Here is a 15,931-nt window from a genome sequence, read left to right as displayed (position 1 = left end):
TTGTATTTCTGCTATTTGGTATATAAATTCTGGAAGTGCTTTTTGGCGACGCTAAAATTTAATTGTTACATAACCATCCCTACCTTACCTTCATTAAGGACAACTTCAATTATTGCAACTGTCAATCGAAAAGGACCACCCGATCAATAAACATGTCGCTCCATATAGAGCAGGGGCGTAGCCCGAGGGCTTATTTGTGCAATCCTGTCAACGATATACCTGTTGGAGAAAGAAATATCAGAGTTGAGGACTGGTTGAACGACAAAATCCAAACCACCGCAGATATGACAGATCTATCGTGCTTGTTGGAGAACGTAGAAGCAAAGCAAAGACAACTGGAAGAGCAAGTGAGTCGCAGTATATATGTCGATTTCATTATATTAGCTAACAAGGATTTCTCATAGTTGAAGGATGCCAAAACCAAGCTCGCTGAGGCCAAAAAATCCGCCGCAAACCATACTTCGTCGATGGCCCAAAAGACCCAAGCTTTTGAGCAACAACAGGAGGATTTACGAGCGCGGATGATGATGCTTACATCTTCAGATACTCCAGAGGAAGCGGTGCGACGTTTGAAAGGACCGATGGAGAAACTACAACAAGTCGAATTGGCACAAGCATATGTTGAACTATTGAAGGATGTCGATGATTTGACCAAGGAAGCTCATCAAAATTTACCTGACAACCCTACCGAGGCCCTAAAGCCATATGTGAGATTAAAACAACTTGCGATGACTTTACAAGCGACTCAGAACTCCACAGAAATTGCTGCCCCTCATCTTGTTTCCTATGTCGAACAGACTTCCAGTCATTTGTGGGCACAGATGGTTCAAATCATGGTCAAAGAATTCCGGGATGTACTCAAAGCCTTGAATTGGCCAGATCTCACTGTTGAAGTCTCTAAGGAATGGCAAATATGTTTTGGAAGACTTTTAGACCTGCAAGCTCCAGAAATCAGAGAAGCTCGAGAGCCCCTTGTACTTCTTCCTATCGCGGTTTTAGTGAAGGAGAGTGAACTGAAATTTCGCTACCACTTCCTGGGAACTACGCCTACGAGTGCGAGCAGTCTTGTAAGTTTCTATCTTCCGTTCGTGAAATCACTCTGACAAAAATAGCTCGGAGAGTATTACCTAAATTGGATCATTGATGTTATAGATGCACATGAGGCTTATCTTCGAGACAATGCTGGACCTGTTCTGGCTGCACACTTCTTAGGCAGTTCTTTAGCTGGGAACTCACTTTACATAGATCCTGTATCTGCCTTCATCACAGCACTCTTGCCATTAGTCAAAGAGAAGACCGATCTTGTTCTTAACGAAATTCAGCACAACTCCACGCACTTGAGTAAATTTATAGGCCAGTTGATGGTCTGGGATGATGCTATCCGAATCAAGTTCAAGTATGATGGTGGCAATTCTGAAGTTGGATGGGTTGGGGTGACTTGGCATGTTCTAGATAAATGGTTCGGTCCCTGGCTCGAAGCTGAGGAAAGATTTGCCCTCCAGAGATATGAAGAAATAATGGAATCGCCAGACAATGGAGATATTGACTACGACAGCAACGAGTCGAAGAAGACCAAAGGTACCTTTGGTGCTACCAAGGTCACTGATCTCCTGAAGGCAATTACAACACAATATAAAGACCTCAGAAAAGTCTCACATAAACTTCGTTTCTTCCTCAATACTCAAATCGCGGTTCTTGATATGTATCAAATTCGCCTGTCCGAATCTCTGGATGCTTATATCTCACTTACCTCAACTGTTGGCCGTATAGCTACAGGCGCCACTAAAGAACAACAACGGTCTGTCGAGGGAATGGCTGGGCTCGTCAGTCTTTGCAAAGTCTTTGGTAGCGCAGATCATATTATCTCAACTCTGGAATTCCTTAGCAACGAAGCCGTTAGCATCTTCTCTCAATGCACGATGATGAAGACAAGTACTGATTTATGGTTAGTTCTTCGTGGAATTATATTTTCAATTAGACGAGAGAGCACAAGGTGTACATCCGGATAGCGCCATCGCTGGCCCGATTACCTGTTCGCAACTAAAATTATCTACTTCGCTCAAGTTAGGCACTGGCGAGGGAACTATGTTCGATACAACCATCCAAGGCTTTAAGAAGATCCGTAGCAACGCGGGAGATCTTCTACAGAGAGCGATCAAATACCCATTTCCAACTGCTTTCAGAGCTTATCTCACTCGAGCGCAATGGACAACAGTTGGGCAAGATTCTCAATCTTGTAAGTTATTTTCTCTCACCCTAAAGTCCCGAATCACATGAATCATTTATACCTTTTGAATTATTCAGTATCCATGAAGGATTCGGACTGTTTCGATGATTTCTGCGTTTGGTATATTCATGATGTTTAGCATTTTCACAATATTTGAATTGTCCAACTCGCTTGCATTTCCACGAGCTTTTCACTGATCATGTTTAGTACCACATTACACGTCCTCTTTAACAATATCAGCCGAGCTTGACCAACCTCTTCAGGTAATGAAAGAGAAAATGGCTTATCTCGAGAAAACCATTTCTTATCCTGCATTCATGCGAATTTGGCGTCAAGCAATCTCAGCCCTTGAAGACTTGCTTTTCAACGAAGTCCTCCTCAGGCAGGATTTTACAACGTTGGGCGCAGCTCGCTTTGCCCAGGATCTACAAGGTATCCAAAGCATCATTGGCAACTATTTACCGTTAGAGGGTACGGCATTCATGATGCCACGACTCACGCAGGGCATTGCTTTGCTGAATTTGCCTATAGAGGCATCGGATGAAGGGGCGTTGTCTTTGTCTGAGGCAGCAGAGAAGATTTATGCTGGGAGACAAGCATGCGAAGGGGTTCTGAAAAAATTGCATATAGATCTATTGGACAATCCTACCGCGAGACAGATTATCCTGCGAAGAGTTGAGGCAAACGATTAACGTAAGAGGTGGATAATACGGACGGACTCTGGTTCACATTGGATTGAACCGTATCACAATCATAAATCTTTGACTAGATATTCATATTTAGAAATAGAAAAATATAATTTTTGGATGATGAGAGATCTGTGGATGTTTTACGAACTCTCAAGTTTTAGCATAAACTATTGAATATTAATAATTTTCCGACATGTCAAACACTTCAATCACATTCCTAGGTACAAAAGCATGCGGCGTTGAAATTCAGCTCAAATCATCGAAATCTTTGATTTTGAAAGGTTCCTTTATGTTTTGAGTAAAGCAAATATCTCCATCCTCCCCTCAGCCATTCCTCTCAGATTACCTCTTGCTTCTCCATTGCCAAACTTGTGTAACTAATTTTCTGGGGGCTTCGTCCTCATCCTGCTCCTCTTCGGTGTACCATGTAAGGTATGAAATAACAGTCTTTATCTCCGTCTCAGGATCATCACTCAATCGCACTCTCTCACTATGTTCTAGCTTGTGAATTCTACTGCATTGGCAACGCCTTGACCTCTTATCTTAATCTGCATCAATTCCCATTTCCCATTTGCTTATGGGTGGATTAGAGTACAATCGCTCTGTCTCCCGTAAGTGCAAATCATTCAAGCTTATCTCAGTGCATTTCTTGTGTCGTCGGCTTGGATATGTTGGATGATAGATACTGCATTTCCGATGCGATATCCAAGCTGTATGCTGTATGTAGGGTTGTGTCAAGAATAGGGGAGATGTCAAGAATTCACAAATCTGCTTATATGCTTCAAAGTCAGATAAGAATATGCTGGGAAAGACCGCTCACTGAGGTGTGAACCGTGTTGGTGATATTGGAAGGAGAGAGATGTTTGTCTCAGAGGGAATAAAAAGATGCAGTCACAACTGATTGTAGATTGGTCTTAACACATGAATTCACGGAACGCTAGCTCTTGCAATGACCAACTAGCATCACAATCATGGTTAATGTCCACCAGAAGCAAACAAATCATCTAATTGACCATCCTTCGAGCAGGCCATCAGGCGAAGGACAGAACAGGCGCTGTTCAAGATCTGAGCACGGAAATTTCTCATCTAGATGTTGGGTACACAACGGAGTATTTGACAGGGCCTACGCAGACTCTCTGCTACCATAAGAATAATGAATGCACCATGAATATCCAACCAAAGCAGTTTCCGGTAAAGTATCACATGTTTGAAAGATTGAGAAGTTTGATTGAAGATTTATCATCAGTCAATGGGGCCATATTTGTCTAAGCAATGCTTTTTGCATTAAAAATTGGTGAAGACAAAATGCATCTCGAAAAACCCAGTCGATAACTCCTCGGTTCCCAACCTAAAGCACTCTAAGCCTTAGCGGCAGCTTGGTTTGGGTTGACTTTCTTTCCGTCCTTGTTGTATCTAACACGGGGAGGTGGAGCACGGTTACGTCTTCCAACACGGGATCGGACACTGTAGAAAAGGGAATCAGCCCAAGTGTTCTTCAAGGGTCAAACTTACTGGCAGTTCAACCAAGGATTCATCTCATAGCATTAACATACCGGACAATCTTGCCGTGGATGGCACAAGAGACGCAGTATTGCAATTTGAGGTACATCTTGGGAACTGTGTACTCAGAGAAGACAGATGCCTCTGAGATATCACCTGTAATAAAATAGTGTTAGTGTCTGTTGCAAAAAGTCCAAAAGTCTTCATCTGCGGACTTCTTGATGTTCCATGTCTTATGCGAAATCGATGAGAGGGGATGGTCAGGAATTATCGGGACGTACGGATGGCAGCGGACTCAACCATGTTGCGGATGGTAAATCTCTTGATCGCCTTGTCCTTTGGTGTGCATCGGGAGCAGTTGGAGCATCTGATGGGCTTGACGTGACCACGACCCTTCTTGTTACGTCCGCTATAAATTCAATCAGCCTTCCGGTCCCTTTGAATATCTCATATTTTTCGACATTGATATAATCATGACAATCATATTGTTTCTCGAAAGAGCTCGTCGTAAATTATGGATGGAGTGGGAAATCTTACTTGGACGCGCGCTTCTTGACCATTTTTGCGGATTCTAAAATAATTTGTTAAATTTGTCTAGAAATCGATTTTAGGGATATTTGCGAACTTACTGAATTGGCGGGTTATTCAAATCTTTGGTTGTTGGTTGGCGATTGTCGTTCGTAGGATTGTAATCTCGTAAGTCAACATCTTTCAATATTCAGTTGTGTGATCTGGTAAGCGAGACCTAGCTTGGCGCTAACGGATTTTAGCGCACAACCAAACTTTCGAAATTCCCTATCAATTATCTTCAACATTTCTTTTCGAACTCTACAAGACCTTTGAGGAAGACAATCTAAACCGTTGTCCAGGTATGTTATTACTATCTGAATGCAAAATCGCATATTTTTAATATGATTGAAATCTAACATATCTTTGAAGATAGTCATGCAGATCTTCGTCAAGACCCTCACGGGCAAAACCATCACCCTCGAGGTTGAGTCTTCGGACACCATCGACAATGTCAAGGCCAAGATCCAAGACAAGGAGGGAATCCCACCCGACCAACAGCGATTGATCTTCGCCGGAAAGCAACTCGAAGATGGCCGCACCCTCTCCGACTACAACATCCAAAAGGAGTCCACTCTTCACTTGGTGTTACGTCTCCGTGGTGGTGGCAAGAAGCGCAAGAAGAAGGTCTACACTACCCCAAAGAAGATCAAGCACAAGCGCAAGAAGACCAAGCTCGCTGTATTGAAGTACTACAAGGTTGATGGTGATGGAAAGATCGAGCGTCTCCGCAGAGAGTGCCCAACTCCAGACGTAAGTTATCCTTCAACAATTAGTATTTTCTGTACGCTACTAACATACCTTCAGTGTGGTGCCGGTGTTTTCATGGCTGCCATGCACGACCGTCAATACTGTGGACGTTGCCACTTGACCTACATCTTCGATGATGCCAACAAATAAATTATTATCAATGGATAGTCGAATATGAAGGAATAGATTTTCGCATGCTATGGTGTAGTTTAGGTATTACTCAATGCTACGCAGAATCTATGGAAAATATGCTTGATTTTTCAATTATTGGCCCGCAACATAAAAGTGATTCTTGTGAATATGTTAAAAAGTTCGGCTTAGAGCCTTGGAATGACCAAGAAATGAAACCGTTTATCTCCAATTGAACAAATGACGAGAACGAGCAGATATCTACCACCAGAATTGGCTTCTAGCCCGCTGCATTACCACGAGCCAGGCCTAGCCATTGTTCCTCTATCCTCCAGCTGTGTCATTCTATATTTTTATCCTAATCCGGGGTCGATCTGTAGTTAAGTATTTATATAATCATCTCCACGCGCGCGAGCATTACTATACGTGTTCAAGATCCCCAGCTACCTCCTACCCATCTAATCAGTATTCCCTTACCCTTCTCCAGGGAATACAAGGCGCCCAAAGGCAGCCAAATATCGATAGAATCCAGAGACTGTTTCTATTTTTGTAACGTTTTTCCTTATTTTCGCAACAGACATGCCTTGAAAGTCTTTACTGTAGAACCTTCCAATGATTGACGTAACAAATAAAGGAAACTCAAGAACGGACATGTCCCACATTGCTGTTTCCGTGCATTTTGATCTACGCACTTCGTGGGCGACAGTGACCACTATATACTCGTGATCTCAAGACAACATGAACATCATACACGGACTCACAATTAACGTAACACACCGGAAGGCACCGCAAATATGGACTTCGGCAGAAAAAAGTAAATCACCGCTTTCCTGGTTAGGCACTTATCACGTGGTGTTCGCCCAAATTATCTTTTGTTGCACGTCTGAGTTTTACACTCGTTTTTTAACTTACACGAGCAGATTCAGGGCCAAATTTTTACAAAATTACATCGACTGGGAATAGGAGCGGTTCCTGGATTTTATTACCGGGATCCAGGAGATGATGTTTTTTCGATTTTGCGCTTATTTGACTGAAGTCAATAATATTGCAGGTTCACATTTTGAAATTCTTGGTAATCACTATGTCTAATATCTGATGTACAAGTGCTTGCGGAAATGTGATTCTTGATTCACAAATATTTAAAAGTAGGTACATGTATAAACTTGCGCGTGCGAAATGAAATATGATTATGGTACTTTTGACTTCCTTTAGAAACCGTAACGCCATCATGATCTGTACATGACCAGTCGCCTCATCTGTATCTCTTGTGACTGCCATCCAATTCCCTCCATTTTTGCGGTCGATTCAAGCGCTGTGAAGCGCAGATTTTCCATGTCTCACGACTTTGCTGCCCTATTTCCGTTGCTCTTGTCATCAGAATGGGAGTCGTCTTTCACAACGTATCCGCGCTGGTCTTTTGCTAACTCGAATATCGTCCTATAATTTTCCATGTTTTGAAACCCCCCTCAATCTCCATACACACTCGCAACCTATCCAACAACTCTCCTCATCTCTTCCTCCCCCCAAACTTCCGTACCTTGCTTTAATGCATGCACCAGTATCTGTAACGCATTTTCATTGAAATCATCCGCTTCACGGATCTTGTCCAGATCTTCAGAGAATTCAGTAGTGATACGTTGAAGATAATGCGATGTGAACTTTTCAGCGAGAGCCGAGTCTTTCACTAAAGCCGGTTTCTGGAGATGTGTTAATAAATTTCTGAAAACATTTGGAGGGGAGACAAATTACAGATGAGACTTTGACCGATGTTGGTTTTGTTTGAGAGATTGATTTGGTAGCTGCTGGTTGAGCTTTTGCCTTGAGAGATTGAGATTTAGGAGCAGTGTCACTTTCACTGTCGGATATGTTTGTAACTATCTTGATATTAGTATAACTATAGGGTTGACCAAACATGATAATATACATACCTTCAGTTCTCGACTGGCTCTTCTTGCGACGCTTAGGTTTCACTGCTTTGGGCATCTTGGCATCCATTTTCACAAGCAAGAAATTTTATGTTTACTCGGACAGGTTGTTATTTCGACTCTCAAGATTCAAGACGACGACTAGAAAACGATGTGTTGCATGCACGTGAAAAGCTCATGAGAAAATATTTTAGTGGAGAATGGGGTGGGGGAAAGTGTGATGGCGCTTTTTCCCTCCCGAGCCTCCCCACGAATCAATTGCAACCTATCCAAACACTACATTCTCTTTGCGGAATCATACTATGACCAGAATCTAGTGCAAACAGTACAAACCAGGCACTGTTTTGTGATTGCATTTATTAGCAATTTCATGATTTTTCACAATGGACGAGACTTTCTGCGTTTTGGGGCCGGAAAGGAAGCACAAACCAAGGAGATCACAAATCGCCACCATCAATCTGAATTACTTCTGTATTCTATCACATGGTTCATAACCCAAGGTTATTTTGATACTGAACTGTTATTTCAACAACTAACTTCCAAGCATAGAATTCCGTTTCAGATGCAAATAGCCGGCATGTTCTAACATCTTCCCCATCCTGAGCAAGTGTAGCTATACTCGTATGTATGACAATAACTTTCGTAGATTGAATTTACTTTGCAACCGTCACGACGATCAGACAACAGCATTCATTTAGAACAAGAGATACCCAAAACCCAATATACAGCAATGAAAGCAACTGGAGGATTTATGCAGTCACCTCTGCTAATTTTGGCAAGGCCCAATTTAGGGTTGTGTGTTTGAGAATCGATTGAATTGACAAGCAAGAGAGAAGCAATATAGTTTCTGAGGAATGGTGTTATGATAGATTGAAGAGCGATTTGATCCGACTCCTTTGGATGGGGATGGAGCTCTTCCACTGCCAAAGTCAAGAACAACCTGCTGGCGAGATAAGTTTCCACACCCTCACATCTTATAATGGCCTCTCCTAGATCCTTCATCAAGCGCATGCGAGACTTGTAGATCTTTTGAGGGTCCAGAAATTTGGCTTCAATCTCAGGCATCTCCAAGTTATCTGCGACTGCGGCCACCGCATCATATATTCTTCTCAACGTATTTGGGTCAATCAAGTCACTCTCTGTGAATGAACTAGCATTTAGTTGAGGCAAGTGCCTTGTCGTGTTAAGTGGTCTCTTTCCCCAGCACAGGTGCTTGTTTCTTCCCCAGACTAACAACTAACCGGCCACTAACGAGAGCCGACTATTACAAATGATTCCGTCGGCATCAGAAATTACCTTGGGACTATTTGCCGTGACCCTCAATCTTTCAGCCGCTGTATCCAGTTTAATCATCGACACCAGAACAATAGGGAACACCGGTCTAGCTACTTTGGCGATTTTCTCCTTCGGCAAACAACAACAAAAACAACAAACCCATCACCACTTTTACTCTACTTCTGAGAGATTTTTAGAACGGTTGTGAGCTCTTGGGTGATTGCATATTACCTATAACCCCTCATGCAATGAACTTCGTCTAAAAAGAAATCACCGGTTGTTGAAAGGTCGATAAAGTTAATTCAACTAGACGAAAGTATTGACAAGAAAATATCTACAAACCTGACTAGAGTGAGTCTAGGCTGATATAAGGCCGATAGAACTGAATAAGACAATAGAAACTCAAGGAAAAGTTGGGGGAACCAATCAAATAGTATTTGATATAACTCAAGTAACAATAGATATACTCAAGGGGTACCAGAGCATATGATTAATTGCGATGAATCATCGAGATTCATTGTTACTCACTTTAGACTCCGTGCCGAATCATAGTACCCCGATGATTTTTTGTCCTCGAATTAGATTTACATCAACTCATTTATTGTTTGTATGACCAGACTACAGATGATGTAGGGCCTGCGATGTAGGCTCTAATCGTCACTTTTGTATCCTGTTTAGGAAGCGAAATCAGTTACCGGAAGAAGCAATCCTTACCTACCTACCTTTACAACCAACTACGAGCGTAGCGCATTCGCTAGTTCTTACTATATAGTAGGCGTGACTTAATGTCACTCACCACCTACCTAGATATTGTTTATACACATATTTTCATTATTACATGACATATCTGATATTATTCGTCTATCATTCACAAATATATTTCGAAATCGAATTCCATTTCAACATCGAATAGGCGATGACGAGAGCTGAAATGTGACAACTGGGACTAGATTCAGGTCGTCCATACAATTCAAATTTTGGCATACTTACTCTCACACCTGAAACACATAGTCTCCGATTCGCATCTGGTTACTGAACCGTAAGCTGTCAGGGGATGTGCACGAAATAAGTGGGTCCATGCTGCACGATTACTCTCATAGCATTTATTGAGGGCTCACACCTTTCTGGTGAAAGGGGAGAGCACTCTGCAGCACTGAGGCGGATTTCGAGAGGACCTTGCCTAATGTGATATAAACAAATAAGCAGATTGATATTCATACATCAATAAGACGACTTGCTATCTGGAAACATTCATCTCTTCTCCATAAGGTTCCTGTGGCGCGCTTCAACCTTGGTATCTTTGTCTTCCTTGTCACCAGCGGGTCATATAAGTCGATTGAGCACAAGGGACTCTTACCCATCATGAATTTCTTTCGGCACCAGAATGCATTACATTTCGAGCCTAGTCTCATGAGGCATATCGCGCAAGACGATGTCGTAAAGTCTACAAACGTGGTCAATATTATATCTGCAATATGCGCCGTAGTATTTATCTTATGCTTGCCTGCCAGATTTTGGCAGCTGTGTGCTTCTCGCGGAAAAATTGTTTTGAGATGGCAAGGACGCTTAAAAGCAGTTAGTACTGATCTCCCTTCCATACTTTATGAAAAATACCGATAACGACCACAGGCCCTTGCGATACTGCTGTCTTTTCTTCTGCTGGCCTATGTTGTCACAGTAAATGTGAAGCATGAAGTAGTTTTCGTCGTCTCTCTGTTAGCTTCATCGAGCGCTGCATTTGGATTGAGTCTGCTTTTGGTACTTGAGAACAAGCGATCTCTGAAGCCGTCAGATTTAGCTGTTCTTTATCTTGTGTCATCAATCGTGTGCGATGTTCTTCTTACAATGCCGCAGAAAATTCGGGCATTATCTAGAGCCTCACAGCCAGTACTTGCTCGGTGTGTCATACACTCAACTCTCTTAGTACTCGAGAGTTGTGATAAACGTCCTTCACTTAGCAACTCTAGTAATCTTCAATCCCCAGAAGAGTCACATGGGGTGCTAAGCAGGGTGCTATACACTTGGATAAACCCCATCTTGTTTCATGGATATACAAATATCCTCATTGACCAAGATTTGCCACCTCTCAGTCAAGATATGAAGGCAGAGTTTACAAGGAAGGCAATGGTTCAAGCATGGTCCCGTCGAGGTTAGTCAAGAGATCCAAAGTGTTTATTTTCTTCCTTCTCACAAAACTAGCCAAGCCTGGAACCAAGTATTGCCTACCTTTGGCATTGATGAAATGCTTGAAGCACCCATTTTTGGCTGCTGTTATACCGCGAATTTTCTTGATTGCTTTTCGGTATTCTCAACCTCTTCTAATAAAAGAGTCCATCAAATATGTTGTGGGATATCCTATCGAGGAAGAAAGTAGCCGCGGGGTTTGGCTTGTTGTATCGGCCGTGGCTATCTACGTTGGCCTTGCTGTAAGTGCCAGTCTCTGTTCTCCTGTCACACGCTAATCGGCTCAGTTATTAACAGCGATGTACCAGCACCGCATAAACAGACTTAAGCTCATTACCAGAGGGGCCCTTGTAGGGTTAATTCATGCAAAGACTATGGAGTCTCCCAGCATTGCTTATGACAATGGCGAGGCGACCACACTTATGAGTACAGATGCAGATAGTCTGGATGGGATAGCCGTGATGGTTCATGAGACGTGGGCTCAGGTTATTGAAGTTTTCATAGGTTTAGGACTTCTCGCTATCCAAGTTGGCTGGATCTGGCCCCTTCCACTTTTCCTTGTCTATTGTTAGTACTTCAACCTAATCCCTTGATATGATACTAAGTTTAGTAGTATGTTCACACATGAGTCGCTATGTTGCGAAGCATTTACAACCTCGTCAAAAAGCTTGGAATGCGGCAACACAAAGTCGTATAGGAGCTACTAGTTCATTGATAAGTTCCATGAAGGTCATTAAGATGATTGGGCTCCAACATAATCTTACCAACCGAGTGCAGCAATTTCGAGAAGAAGAGCTATGGGTGGCCTCGAAGCTTCGATGGGTCATGGTATATTACAATGCATCTGGTTAGTCAACAGCAGTGTATCAATTCTGATCCTCGCATTATGCTAACGAGAATGTAGCCAACGCACTGGGAATAGTTTCTCCGGCGATTACACTGGCTCTGTTTGCTGTTATATCACAGGCTAATGGAGTTAAGCTCGACCCGGCGACTGCATTCCCAACCATGGCAATCTTGAGTATGATTACCCACCCAGCAAACATGGTCATGACAATTGTACCGCGTGTGGTAGCGGCTTTTGCTGGCTTTGAAAGAATCCAATCATTCTTGCTGCGCCCATCTTCACAAAACAATCGTGGAGTATTGCCGAGACTTCCTCAAAATGAAGTGGCATCCAGCCATTCCACAAACCCCAATCTCGCAGTTCAAATTCAACAGTTAAGAATAGGTGACAAACAGTCAATTCTTGATAATATAAACATTGAAGTGCGCGCAACATCTTTCGTTATAATCTCGGGTCCCACCGGTAGCGGTAAATCAATATTATTACGCACTATAATTGGAGAAGTAATACCTGCACAGGGAACAATTGCTTTATCAACAAGGAAGATAGCATACTGTGCTCAAAGACCCTGGCTACCAAGCGGTAGTATCAAAGATGTTATTTACGGTGCTAATGATATTGATGGTGCTATTAATCAAGACAATGAGGATTGGTACAATACTGTTACAGAATTGTGTTGTCTCACTCATGATTTTGATACCTTGCCAGATGGAGATCAGGCACAAATTGGTAGTAAAGGACTTAATTTGTCTGGAGGCCAAAGACAGCGTGTGGTATGTTTCTTCGAACGACAAGGTAGGTATGAACTAAACTAACAACGGTAGACACTCGCGCGCGCATTATTCTCAAGGTCGGATATATTATTACTCGATGATACTTTTAGCGGGTTAGATGGTGATACTGAGCAAACCATATTTGATAATTTATTTGGATCCGATGGGCTAGTGAAACGGTTGAAGACTACTGTCATACTAGTTTCTAATTCTAGTGAGTTCCCTTTGCTTTTACATCAACTCAAGTTCTTACCTTAGAATAGCTCAGTACTTTCAATCAGCAGATCATGTCGTTGTTCTGGGGGACCATGGGATCACAGATCAAGGTAACTGGCAAAGTATCCAAGTCAAATCCGGATCTATAGCAAAGTTCTCTTCTGGAAACCACGTTAGAGACAACGCCGCAGTGGCGGCGGCTTTTGCAAAACTTAGCGCTCAGGTTCGAGCAAAAGACGAAGCCGAAATTGACCTTGCAAGACAGAGCGGAGATTCGGCTTTGTATGGTAAGCCTCCTCTTTCTTCAACAGCGTTGAGAGTGAAATTAATATAACCTCAGGATACTATCTGAACTTTGTCGGCTCGAATAACTTTTTTCTCCTTATTGCCTGCACAGCATCATATGCCTTCTTCATCACCATTCCCCAATACTACTTACAGTTTTGGACCGAGTCAAGTGGTGGAAATACCCTATTTTGGGTCCTTGGATTTTTGTTTCTATCATTCATGGCGTGGATCACGACAAGTATCCAGATGTGGTAAGTTACTCGAAAACATCATGAACTTATGGTTGTTGAACACATTCTAGGGTCGTTCTCATACAATCAGCATCGCAATCTGGATCTCGAATACACAAACGGCTTTTGCATATCGTAACGAGGTCAGTGCTTCTTTTCTATAGATCTATAGGAGATGGTGGGATAATATAGGAGAGACTGATGATTATTAGCGCATCTTTGTCATTTTTCACCCAGACCGGCAATGGTTCCATCTTGAATAGATTCAGTCAAGATATCCAGCTAGTGGATAAGCAATTACCTTCAGCCCTTCAAACCATTATAACTCGTAAGACTATTCTCGATTCCTCTTCTTTCATATCTTCTGCAGTATTCTAACACATATAGAAATTTTCAAGCTCTTGATGCAAGTCATACTACTTTTCATCTCCCAGAAATGGCTCACAATATCCCTACCAGCTTGTGTACTTGTCGTCTACGTCGTGCAAAAAGTCTATCTCCGCACATCTAGACAACTTCGTTTCCTAGAGCTAGAGGCTAGAGCAGGAGTTTTCTCAAGTTTCTTAGAATCTGTATGTATAACCTTCAGGTAACAAATCTTCCTCAGACTGACAAACATAGGTCGAGGGTCTCGAAACAATACGTTCATTTGGCTGGTCAAATGCAGTAATAGAGGATAATATCACAAGTGTGGATAACGCTCAGCGTCCCGAATTTCTCCTTCTGTGTCTTCAGAGATGGCTCAATGTCGTGCTGGATCTTCTAGCAGCTGCTGTCGCGACTATTGTTATCGCTTTAGCTGTGGTATATAGAGATCGTGTCAGTGGTGCGCAAGTTGGAATCGCGCTCAATATTATGCTTGTGGCAAACACAACCTTGCTGAAACTCGTAGAGAATTGGACGACGTTAGAAATTTCTCTTGGAGCGATTGCTCGCCTGAAGACACTTGAAAATATGACACCTGTTGAAGGTAGTATAGCTCAGACCTTGGAGCCCGTGGATTCCTGGCCGTCGAAAGGAAATGTTGAGTTCAAGAATATCACTGCATCTTACCTGTATGTAGCCCCAGTGAGTCCTTCAATCTGCTAGCTAACAAGGGCAACATTTAGATCCGACTCGGCAGCTCTCAAAAACCTCAGTCTAAGTATCACCTCGGGCCAGAAAATCATCGTCTGTGGACGTACAGGCAGGCTCGTGATCCCACTTCACCGAAATCACCACAAACTAACATTCAAATTAGTGGTAAAAGTACTCTTCTCCTAACGCTCCTACGACTTCTCGAGTTACAATCTGGCCAGATCATGCTAGACGACATTGACATCAAGAAAGTTAGACTCGATATTCTCCGACAACGTTGCTTCATCACCGTCTCGCAAGATCCCTTACTTCTCTCAAACGAAACCTTACGGTTCAATCTAGATCCTGATGTCTCACTATCCAACCAAACTTTAATTTCCTCGCTCAAAAGAACAGAGCTTTGGTCCTTCCTGCAAGGAGCAGCTAGGATAGACGATATCTCGGAAACCACATCGAACACCACATCACACAACTACCACCCCATCCTCGACAAGCCTCTCTCATCATTCCCCGAGCTATCAGTCGGCCAAAGCCAACTCCTCGCACTCTGTCGCGCTCTCGTCAAAGTCCAGACAGCTCAGCATCTTGGTCGCAAACCCGTCGTGTTATTAGATGAAGTGACTTCTTCTCTGGATGCCGTTACCGAATCTATCATCCATGGTATTATCGATGATGAGTTTACCCAAAAAGGACATACGGTTATATGTGTTGCGCATCGAATTGAAGTGTTGGCCAAATGTACAGAGCCGGGGAGAGTAGTAGTGGTACTGTTGAGTAATGGGAAATTGCAGGAAGTGATTACGGATTTGAATCCGGGGACGTTGGATAGGCTTGGGAGGTTGGACTGAATGCCTTTTATTTCAATTTTTTGTTTGATATAATGCTTGAAATTGAAGAGAAAAGTTTTTGTTGTCATGCTTGAAAATAGACGAGCGAGTCCAATCTGTACACTACCCAAGTAGTGGTATCTCACCACTTTCATCAACATAAATCTCAATACCAAAACTCGCCCAAGCGAGACAAAACGAGCATCACAATCACTAAACAAAAGCACCAAAAACATCCAAAACACTCCTAATTCCTTAATATCAAGATATGATTCTGGTATAGTATGTGTATGTGTGTATTGTATACCCCAACTGTATATTCAAATTCGTCCTTTACTCTCCGCTCTTTACTCTCTACACTGTGCTCACTTCTACTCTCCGCTCCCCTATCGCCTCTGCATTCCCGCCCCCGCCCTCTCCACTTCTT

General features: G+C 42.7%; 6 protein-coding genes across 6 annotated transcripts; 3 read left to right on the top strand and 3 right to left on the bottom strand.

Annotated features, from left to right (window-relative positions):
• Nucleotides 1-152: 152 nt before the first annotated feature.
• EAF01_001472 (uncharacterized protein) lies at nucleotides 153-2,919 on the top strand (the record flags this gene model as incomplete). Its single annotated transcript, XM_038909722.1, has 5 exons — nucleotides 153-347; nucleotides 405-1,067; nucleotides 1,113-1,895; nucleotides 1,951-2,236; nucleotides 2,435-2,919. The coding sequence occupies 5 exons, from the start codon at nucleotides 153-155 to the stop codon at nucleotides 2,917-2,919; spliced, it is 2,412 nt and encodes an 803-aa protein (XP_038774534.1).
• A 1,355-nt stretch (nucleotides 2,920-4,274) lies between these two features.
• EAF01_001471 (uncharacterized protein) lies at nucleotides 4,275-4,976 on the bottom strand (the record flags this gene model as incomplete). Its single annotated transcript, XM_038909721.1, has 4 exons — nucleotides 4,275-4,380; nucleotides 4,470-4,572; nucleotides 4,698-4,825; nucleotides 4,954-4,976. 4 exons carry the CDS (start codon nucleotides 4,974-4,976, stop codon nucleotides 4,275-4,277), a joined length of 360 nt encoding a protein of 119 aa, XP_038774533.1.
• Nucleotides 4,977-5,232: 256 nt separating this feature from the next.
• Nucleotides 5,233-6,106, top strand: EAF01_001470 (uncharacterized protein). The gene is made up of 3 exons (XM_038909720.1): nucleotides 5,233-5,285; nucleotides 5,356-5,736; nucleotides 5,791-6,106. The coding sequence occupies exons 2-3, from the start codon at nucleotides 5,362-5,364 to the stop codon at nucleotides 5,881-5,883; spliced, it is 468 nt and encodes a 155-aa protein (XP_038774532.1). The 5' UTR covers nucleotides 5,233-5,285; nucleotides 5,356-5,361; the 3' UTR covers nucleotides 5,884-6,106.
• Nucleotides 6,107-6,969: 863 nt separating this feature from the next.
• Nucleotides 6,970-7,952, bottom strand: EAF01_001469 (uncharacterized protein). Its single transcript, XM_038909719.1, has 3 exons — nucleotides 7,791-7,952; nucleotides 7,612-7,736; nucleotides 6,970-7,559 (listed from the first exon to the last, which is right to left on the bottom strand). The coding sequence occupies exons 1-3, from the start codon at nucleotides 7,855-7,857 to the stop codon at nucleotides 7,353-7,355; spliced, it is 399 nt and encodes a 132-aa protein (XP_038774531.1). The 5' UTR covers nucleotides 7,858-7,952; the 3' UTR covers nucleotides 6,970-7,352.
• Nucleotides 7,953-8,477: 525 nt separating this feature from the next.
• Nucleotides 8,478-8,852, bottom strand: EAF01_001468 (uncharacterized protein; the record flags this gene model as incomplete). Its single annotated transcript, XM_038909718.1, has 1 exon — nucleotides 8,478-8,852. One exon carries the CDS (start codon nucleotides 8,850-8,852, stop codon nucleotides 8,478-8,480), a length of 375 nt encoding a protein of 124 aa, XP_038774530.1.
• A 1,572-nt stretch (nucleotides 8,853-10,424) lies between these two features.
• On the top strand, nucleotides 10,425-15,867 carry EAF01_001467 (uncharacterized protein; the record flags this gene model as incomplete). The annotated part of the gene is made up of 15 exons (XM_038909717.1): nucleotides 10,425-10,637; nucleotides 10,692-11,211; nucleotides 11,262-11,488; nucleotides 11,534-11,813; nucleotides 11,860-12,093; nucleotides 12,151-12,866; nucleotides 12,918-13,080; nucleotides 13,130-13,369; nucleotides 13,423-13,621; nucleotides 13,672-13,743; nucleotides 13,813-13,928; nucleotides 13,988-14,172; nucleotides 14,222-14,668; nucleotides 14,710-14,780; nucleotides 14,841-15,867. The coding sequence occupies 15 exons, from the start codon at nucleotides 10,425-10,427 to the stop codon at nucleotides 15,523-15,525; spliced, it is 4,368 nt and encodes a 1,455-aa protein (XP_038774529.1). The 3' UTR covers nucleotides 15,526-15,867.
• Between the last annotated feature and the right edge of the window lie 64 nt (nucleotides 15,868-15,931).

Source organism: Botrytis porri (assembly GCF_014898465.1).
Source record: "Botrytis porri strain MUCL 3234 chromosome Unknown BPOR_002, whole genome shotgun sequence".
Lineage (NCBI taxonomy): Eukaryota > Fungi > Ascomycota > Leotiomycetes > Helotiales > Sclerotiniaceae > Botrytis > Botrytis porri.
The sequence above is the reverse complement of the archived record's forward strand: the minus strand, read 5'-3'. Positions and strand labels throughout refer to the sequence as shown.